The sequence below is a fragment of the Sceloporus undulatus genome, chromosome 1, assembly GCF_019175285.1.
Source record: "Sceloporus undulatus isolate JIND9_A2432 ecotype Alabama chromosome 1, SceUnd_v1.1, whole genome shotgun sequence".
NCBI classification, from domain to species: domain Eukaryota; kingdom Metazoa; phylum Chordata; class Lepidosauria; order Squamata; family Phrynosomatidae; genus Sceloporus; species Sceloporus undulatus.
This window is the reverse complement of record NC_056522.1, coordinates 314,217,139-314,226,694: the sequence shown is the minus strand read 5'-3', so window position 1 is coordinate 314,226,694 and position 9,556 is coordinate 314,217,139. Positions and strand designations below refer to the sequence as shown.

At 41.2% G+C, this 9,556-nt stretch overlaps 1 protein-coding gene across 4 annotated transcripts in view; it reads right to left on the bottom strand.

The window, feature by feature from the left end:
* Nucleotides 1–6: 6 nt before the first annotated feature.
* Nucleotides 7–9,556, bottom strand: part of SUSD6 (sushi domain containing 6) — a 70,697-nt gene continuing 61,147 nt past the window's right edge. For all 4 annotated transcript variants that reach the window (XM_042461169.1, XM_042461170.1, XM_042461158.1 and 1 more), the window contains one exon: nucleotides 7–4,649. In XM_042461169.1, the coding sequence (XP_042317103.1) occupies nucleotides 4,624–4,649 (26 nt within the window). In that variant the 3' untranslated portion in view covers nucleotides 7–4,623. The remainder of the gene's footprint in view (nucleotides 4,650–9,556) is intronic.

The window sequence follows — 9,556 nt, the reverse complement described above, 5'->3', positions numbered from 1 at the left end:
AAATACCAGTGGTGGTAATAACATAAAAACTGGTCACTGTAGTGCCTGGTGTCTGAAAGTAAAATATCTCTCATCAAGAAAATTATAAAAATTAACAGTGGAGTGTATAAGAAATGTTTTCAAGTTTTCTATCTGGCAGCCTTTATCTTATATCCAGTGTTTGAAAAGTTGCTTCTCAAATAACATTTTGTATAAGGGAGCAGACCTACCTCTCTCTCATCAAGTGAGTAGTGGTGAGTGATGGGCAGGGATTAAAATAGGCCATATAGTTATTACAAGTAAAGAGAAGCTAGACATGGTAGTATATCATCCCAAAACTTTCCAGTCTGAAAAATATGTTGTGGGAAATGATCCTACAAGGAAGGCTATTTAACACATGCTGTCTGCCCTTTGAACATCTAGCATTGTTCAGCTCCTCTTTTGTCCACAGTACTGCATGTTTGTTCCAGTCTTTAAAGATGTACTTTGAACCCTACTATATTCACATCATAAAAAGGACAGTGAAATTTTTAAAATGCAAAACCAAAACAAATCTGTCTCAACAGACTTCTTACTCTCTACCCTCTCCTAACTTACCTTACATGAAAGTAAACATCAATGCTAAGGACTTGACTAAAAGAGAATATGGTAAAGCAGGTTGTTCTGAATAGCAGGGGCTCTCAAATTTCAGATTTAACTGAAAGAGAGGGACACCCACACCTCCTGCAATGTGCCAAAGCACCTCTGGTCATTAGTAATTACTCCATCATGTCCCAAACAGATTATTTCTTGTTCTCTTCTGAAATACTCTGGAGTTAGTGGCAGCAACTGTTTTAAAATACACTGATTCTGTATTAGTTGTAAAGAAAGGGTAAAAATGAGATGCACAACATTCTGTGTTAGGGTGAATCCTGTGAAGAATTTGCTGGCCATTCCCCCTAGCTCACATTTGTTCTTGAGGTCATACCGATTTTTATGTTTTGCTTCATTATGTGATTTGTTATTGTATTTCTAATATAAACCAGTAAGACCAATTTCAGGAAAAGGAGGTGCAAACAGCACTCTTTGCCAAGTGATAGCTTACCAGTGTGTGCACCTAACCAGTAAGTAAATGATCACCTGCATCCATTAATTTGGGGGGGGGGAATATGCAGGGATCCCATGATAAACACCAGACATCTTCACTCATTCCTCTCTCATTCTCTCTGTATGTGTGTATGTTTCTCAAAGATTGGAAAGGGCTCAGCCAGTCTGACTAAATATTACTGAGCTAGGAAGGTAGCAGTCTAAGTTTAAGGCAGCTTCATGGGGTCTGCTACAAGGATGGCATGGCATGGCAACCATTCATTCATTGCAAGTGCTGTGTTACACCATTTAAAAGATAAGGTCAAATTCAAAAGAAGGCCCCTGTTTCCCAAATCAAACAAACATAACTTAAACAGGGTTTAAGTGTGCCTTTGTAATTATATTTGATTCCCTGTGTACAAGTCTGGAAGTAGTAACTGAAATAATTAGGCACGTCAGCATCACACATTGTTGGGCCAGTGGGCTTTCCAACTGAATGATTCCTCTTAGATTATTCAAATAGTGCTACAGAGGCAGCCACCAGATTATCTCAAGGATATTGTCAACAACAAAAATTTATGAAATGTTCACAGGTGAATAAGAAATGGACATTAAAAGAGGTATTATTGGTCCATCCAGTTACTTTATCTAAACAATAATAAAAGATCTATATCTTCTTTTGGGTTAGGGGCACACAGAATTTTGGTACACTTCCATTTTGTCAAAAACTTTTAACACTACCATTATCACTGTGTCCCAAGGTAGTAGAAATGGTCAGAGCTAACTCTTTCTTCATGCACATGTTCCCTAAGTGCTGGTGTAATCTGCCCCCTCTTGTAATGAGGCCCATATTTATCAGATGTGTGCACACATACATATCACACAGGAGTAAGGTGTATAGTGAACTATTACACTATATTGTCCGCTGAACTAAACAAGTATCTGCTCTAAACTAGGGCTCTCAAAGTGTGTGCCAAGCTTTGCCAAGGTCAGGGCAATGTAATATGAGTGATCAATATCAAGCAATCCAAATTTCTGTGATCTCAACAAATTAATACAAGGAAGGAAACCGCTTCTTTTGGCTTAGGGTAATTTTTTTGCCACTGCTAATCATGAGGAAGTGTAATGCAGAGCACTGAGGCATTGCCCCATACCTATGACCCACATGTTTGCAAAATTAGGCTGTGGGAAGTTCTTGACGATGGCAAAAATAGCTATGGGTTTGTGCATGTCACACTTTTCCCACTCATGAACTATACTTTGCTTTTATTTTTAAAACAGAAGCTGTAATTTTATGGATTCTTATTTCTATATTCAGTATGAAAGTGTGTGCTTTTGAAGCTTATTTGGTATGTGCATAGTCTTGAGCTTGTGTAGAATCAAAGTTTGGAAAAGTTTTTCTTTTAGACTACAGCTTCCAGAATCCCCCAGCCTCCACAGGCATGTTGGCTGCCGGTCTCAGGGAGCTGCTATCCACAAAGCAACTGTTCCAAACTATGTGCAGAATGCAATGTCCATACAAAGAAAAATAATGGGGAAGTACCACCTACTCCCCATTCAGATTCTGCTGGTATTCAAGTTGGAAGAAACATAAAGTGCAGATGGCCTCATATTGATGCAGCTGCCTATCCCCATTAATGAACTCTATGAAGCAGTAAGCACCATGCTGACCTTTAGCATCATTTCCCCCAATGGACTTTCTCTCTCTGGATATGTCAAATACTCCTCACCATCTCCTTAGATCAAACTATTCCTAAGAATGGGGAAGAATGAGACCATGCAATTATTTTGCTCTATTTTTGTTATAGAAACTCTGGGAAAGCTCCAACTTTTTTGCTATTTTGCAAAAGCCATCAAGGTTTGTTTTTGTTTTGCAATTTTGGGAGGCTTGCTAGAAATAACTCTTAAAAATTTACAGTCCCACACTGCCATCAAGAAACGATATGCTTTGTCCACAGAGAGAGAGAGAGAGATACAGAAGAACAAAAGCATATTTATTCAAAATAGGTGGAGGTAAGCAAACATGTTCCCTGCATAGTAAGATGTTTCCAATTGGAAGCAGCACACAATGCAAAGGGGGGGGGGGGCTTCCTTCAGGACACATGAGCAGCATGGCTCTTTCCATTCAAGAAATTTAAGGCAGACTATGACTGTAATGCTTTCAAGGCAAACTGGACATGCCATTTACAAAAACAAACAAAAAAACCTACTAGTTAATGAAGGTGAGTTCACAATGACTAGTTTCTGACAGAACAAGGAAGACATAACAGACTGAGTACTAAACAACCTGGCACTGCCTCTATAAGTAGCAATGCCAAAAATCACTCTCTCACCATGGTGGGTCCAAGCAGAGGCACACTTAGTGAAATAATCTCTGCCCATCTACAGTCATTCCAAAGAGAACAAACTCTTAAACTGACAGTGGAAGGCTTTGGATCAAGTGTGATACACCCATAGTATTGCTGACAGGTGGCTCCTCTAGAAGGAAGAGCACACACTCTCCAAAGGGCTTGGACATGCAGGTACTCTCAAACCCAGCTAAATACAATAGAATTACCCAAAGCTCTTTGAATCAGACAGTCCTAGACTGCTCCTACATCAAAATCAGAGGGGAAAGTGTATGTTGGGCTGGGAATCATGTACCCTTCCAGGTAATTGCTCAACTGCAACCCCAGCACTCTTCATCATGCTGGTTAAGGTAGCTAAGAGTTACAGACCAACGTCTGGAGGACCACATAATTTCCACCCTTTTTAAGATGAATAAAGGAGCAAAGGGAAGAGGGATAAGGTTTGTTCAGGTTTTTTGGAAGTGGAAACGTGCAGTGGTACAGACACATTATCCCAACCATTTTCCTCTTTGGGAAACAAACAAACAAACAAACAAACAAAAAGCAAGTAGCATTCTAAGCTTACAATTAAATTTTGTTTTTGTTATGAAACTGGTCAGTTGTGATGGCCTTTCACATTGTCAGAACTGCCTAATGTGTACATGTGCAGCTATGTTGTATATGATTCTGAAAACCCTCAAGGGGTGCGGTACATGTGTGCGACTCTTGCTAGATTCCTTTGCTCTCAGTCACCCATCCAGAGGAGTTCTGTCTTGCCCTCATAAGATATTGAACAAATGGAAGGAAACTATCTGCACCCAACAAAGCAAGTTCTTTTGGCCCTGCTTTCTGAGCAGAAGTCCAGAAAACAGTAAGGCCCATGAGAAGCTGCAACAAGCCAGTGTGAGAAGGAGCAAGGCACAAGTAAATAGCAGCTCTCTGGAGACCGCATTCAGATATCTGGTTGGGGAAAGGGAGAGGTAGGAGGAGCTCAAGTCCATTACTATTACTGAAGCCCCCTCTTAATGCAGAAAGAATGCAAGGTTGGGGGGGGGGGGATGGCTTGCACCCTGTACACCCCACTGATGCTTCAAAGAGGCATTCTGGCAGCATCCTTTGGGTCTTCAGCTAAGGGGTGTTTTGCTTGGAGGTATTCAGGGCACAGCACATGAGGGTGGAGAAAGCCTGCACGGAGTGCTCACCATCCCGAGAAGAGGAAAATGGATCAAAGGCTAGGCAAATGCAGCAAGCCTCATGCTTCTTTCAACAATGGAATATCTAGTATGAGAGAGAGAAAAGGGGGGGGGGGGGGGAGAGACAACAAGTTAAACACCCTTGTATGTTTACCTTCCATTTCAAAAGCTTTAATTTAAACCACTCAACTCCATGAGGTATTTGTTGTGTGCTTTCAAGTCGTTTCTGACTTATGATGATCCTAAGATGAACTTATCATGGTGTTTTCTTGGCAAGATATCTTCAGAGAGGGTTAGCCTTTTGCCTCCCTCTGAGGGTGAGAATGTGTAACTTGCCCATGGCCACCCAGTGGGTTTCCCCAAGTCAAGATTTGAATCCTGGTCTCCAGTGTCATAGTCCAATCCTCAAACCACAATTTATCCAATTTTAACTAATCAGCTCCATTTTCTATAAAACCTAGACATTTCAAAAAACCTTGATCATTTGTATTTTTGTAGGCTTATCCTCAGGTTAAGCCAAAAAACCTCTTGCAGATTTTCTTAAAAACGAGTTCACTATGGCCTGTTACAGACAGGCCAAAATAAAGCTGCTTCGAGTCACTTTGGAGGTATGGTATTTCAATGATGCATCGTCCGAAGAGAGTCCAAAACCTGCACCAAAGCCATGCTCCAGTCCTAAGACTGAGGTGCAGCTTTGGTTGTGGCTTTTGGACTCTTAGGACTCATGCATCATTGAAATACCCTACACAAATGAACTCGAAGCAGCTTTATTTTTGCCTGTCTGTAACAGGCTAAGGGATTTATGCTCACCCAATTGATAAGTCCCGGACCAAGAATTTTTGCCATTCTCAATGTTTGCAGTTATTCATCATTACCATGCTCACACATTGGAGATATTTACAACTTGTTGGTTAATTCAGAAAGTTATTAATTTGCTAGATTTTTCTAGTAATATCACCTAACTTTCTACTTCTCTAAAACACTTAAGTTTAAATGAATTAGGTTGACAAATTTGTTACACGTGGGTGGCTCTGCCTAAACAGGAAGGCCTGATGCCTCAGGGCAAATGGAGAAATATACAGTCGCCCCCCCCCCCTTCTCACGGACTTGAGATCTGCATTCTTGATTATAAACAGAGGGCAACCTCCGTTATTCGAATAGGGCACGCCCCTGCAGCGCATGCCCTGCGGTGCACTTGCAGGGACATGCCCCATTCAAGCCTATGGGCTTGAATAAGTGAAGGCCTCCGTTTTTTAGTAGGGTGACCGAACATACCCTCAAAAAAATGAGGACCGCGGTATAAGATGACTCTGTTGGAGTTTTATATTTGGGAAACGAGTAGGCAGTGAGAAGGGGGAGACTGTTCTGTTCTCTTCAAGAGCAGAAGAACTGGGTTTTGTGGATAGATGAACAGCTGAATCTGGGAAGAAAAAAAGAATAGGAAAGTAGGGGAACATGAGTCATGGAATGAACTGAGAGCTTGCGGGGGGGGGGGAAGAAAAGTGGGAAGGAGGGATTTGTTGTGTTTAGCGAGAACCAAAACTTTTAAGTGATCAGGAGCTTTCAAGTATCAGGCTATCCAGGCCTGAAAGGCGAGTCTTCCTCCATGGCCTTCTACAGAAGGAAGTGCTGGAGGTGTGCTCAAGATGGGGATAGTGTACCCTCTTGAGTAACGTGATTACACTCTTTAAAATCTAAAAGGCTGTCACAGAGAAGAGGGATAGGTGCATTCTCTGTTGCCCCAGAGGGGTAGGACCAGATCTAAGCAGATTTTTAATTTACAGAGGGTATCTTCGTGCACATATCAGCCAGTCCATTCATCAAAATAATTTGTAGTAAAAATAGATTGTTTTATTTATTAGCCTCAGATATAAGGAGTAAGAGATTTAAAGAATAACTACAAGTTAAGATAGCCCAAGAATGGTGTTGTTAGATATGTGTTCTTTTAAACAGCATGCCAAAGATTGATTCGGGATCTCTGGCGCCTGTGTTGGAAAAATGGGCTCTGCGGCTGATCACTGTAGAGGCACACTTCTTGATTTGCAAGTTGAGAGGCCTGAAAGGATGTGTTTTTACAGGAAAATGTCCTGTACATGCTCAGATGCTCTCAAGCCATTTCTAATTAAGAATTGCCCACCCTTCAATCCAGTGACGATTTTGTAACTATTATTTATTGCTGCACACGTGGTAGATACATGTCCTTTAACGAAATAAATCACTCCTTATTAATCTTCAGCACAAAAGGCATTTGAACAGTGAGTAAAATGTGAGTTCATATAATCACAGAAATTGGAAGGGGGGCTACAAAGGTCCGTCCTGTCATTTAGAAATACACACACTAAAGCAACTCCTAAAAGATGCCATCTGACCTATGTGCTTAAAGGCTCCAAATAAGAATCTACCTCCTTCCCACCCAAGTTGGTCTATATAGTTGGTGGGGACAGAAAGCAAAGAGAGTTGCAGGAAAGTGACAAGATGGATCAACCGATTTTAAGATGAGCCACGATAGTGTGGGACATGTCTTAACTTAATAATCCAAATTATTTGCACGCCCACAACTCCCTGGCAAAAATCATTTCATGGACCTGATTCATGTAGGAGGAAAGCAATTGCAGCCAAAAAGAAAACATGTTCCCCAAAAGTCCAGTGAAAACTCCCATGACATCCTATACTGCTGTCCCGTTGGTCCATGGCTGATCTCGAGACATTAAATTTGATCAGGGAGTTAATTAATGGTAATAGAAATTACCATGGCAGGGGGGTTGGACGGATGGACCGTGCGGTCTCTTCCAACTCTATGATTCTATGATAATGGTTAAACAATTTAATTACTAGTGTTTTGTGGTTGTGAATAATTTTTCAATTTATAATGTGAAACATAACAAGCATACATTCGGTGGAAACATTAATTATATCCTCAGAAAGCTAAAACTAACAAACCTAAATGATAAATGTTTGTTGGAAAACACTACATTGTGATGTTAAAGGACGATAAAATGGGGGAATAGAAACAATTTGCCCCCTGTCTTCAACACCTAATTCTCTTAGGGAGCTAAAACTAGTTGTTGGATGCCAGGAAAAAAGGTGATTGTTTTATAATGTACAGGACAACATTAGCCTTTTAAGAAAGAAACTGTCTCTATCTAAATGTTGCGGAGGCAATACAGTAATAGCTTCTTGTGAGATATCATGTTAGCATGTTCAGTGGTTCTGTTTTGGCTGGACAGGGCATTCTTATCTGTTCCAGAAAGAGTTTAATACGCTAGTTGGAAAGACAAAACACCATTATAAATGAATTGCCCACTAGCAGAAGATCTGGCTCCTCAGCTACCTATAAATGTGTATCTGGAGACAACTTATACAGAGAGCCAGTGTGGCAAGGTAGTTTGAGTACTGGCTATGGCTGGCAAGTCACCTGCTCTCAGCCTCAGGGAAGACAATGGCAACATCCTCTGAAGAAAATTTGCCAAGAAAACCCATGGTAGTTTGCCTGGGGGCACCGTAAGTCGGAAATGACTTGAACCCACAAATACACACACATTTGGGAGTATGTATTATACAATCTGCATGCCTAGCTCTGTTACAGATACGGTATGGTTCACCCCTCTCTCATCCCCAACCTCTCTCCCTCTTGTTGTATTGTTTTTGTCATTATTTTTAAAAATCCATTAAAGAAAGATATAGACTAATCCCTGCCCGAGAATTTTCTTGCCATTTACGTGACATACTCTACCCATTCTAAGAGTTAGGGTATCTTATATCTGCACATCAGAGAAGATGTAAGGAGAAGGGGGGTACTATCTTTTATAATTATGGTTCTTAGAGGTGTTTCAATGGAGGGAAAATTAACTGTTGGATCATAGACATTCAATTATGATTAGCAAAGCTTATATACAAGATCATTTTCAGAATGCTTACCATCAGTAACTCCCTGAGGAAGTGGTGACGAAGGCTTTGTACATCACTGTCTCTCTGAATCTGGAGCCTCTTGTGCCCAGGTCGACTAAGAGTCACCAGCCACCCAGGAGGAGGTAGTAGCTTGATGCACTAGGACAGCCTCTGAGTGGTGAGAGCTACCACTTCACATAGTCTGAGTGTCCAGGTGTATATCGGCTCCCCAACAAAGCAGTTTTGACCCCCACCCGTCGGTGGGTGGCTGTTGCATCTCCCTTGCGCCACTTTTGTTCAGCTCCTTCCGAAGACAATCTGTACCCGTGTATCTGAGGGAGGTTATGCAGTTCCCAGCACTACCATAGACACGTCTATTCATGACGGCAAGCCACCTGAACGCCATCCACCATGATGGAAACCGGGTCCCCAGAACACCTTGATCACCCTATATTTGGATTTTAAGAAATATATATTCATAATGGAGGACACAGAAAACATTCTAAAAGACTGCAAGGACCACAGCCTTAGTTTCCAGTGTGGCTTCAGACATTCAGGCCTTGTCCCATGGTCTTGTTCAATAAATTAACAGTTAAGCAAATCTTTCTTCCAAATCAATAGCAACCAAACAAATTTGGTTACAGTAATACAGTAGTTGTGCCATTTGACTTCAGCTCCTCCGAAGCCAACATTAAACAGAAACGGGGGAAAGAGAACAATCAGGAGAATGTACCGCACAGTTCTCTAGATGGTTGCAGTTGGTAATTAACAGTAGCAAAAAGGGAAACACACACCATGGCGGCCACACGGAAGAACTGAAAACTGGATTTGGCAAAGTATTGTAGAACAAACAACAGATTCCTGGATTGGGTTATATGCGCTGGACTCACTATTTCTTAACCGGTTTATGTGCCACGGACTGAGTGTCCAGGTAAGATATTTACATGTTATTGTGTTACTCTAAAGTAGATAAATGAGTATTTTTAACGCAGCAGATTCTTGTTATCTCTTTAAAGTTATATGTTTTAGATCAGAAGTGTAATCAAGCTGAAGACTGGCAGGATTCCCATATAGGATTCCCATTTTATTGATCCTCCCAGAATG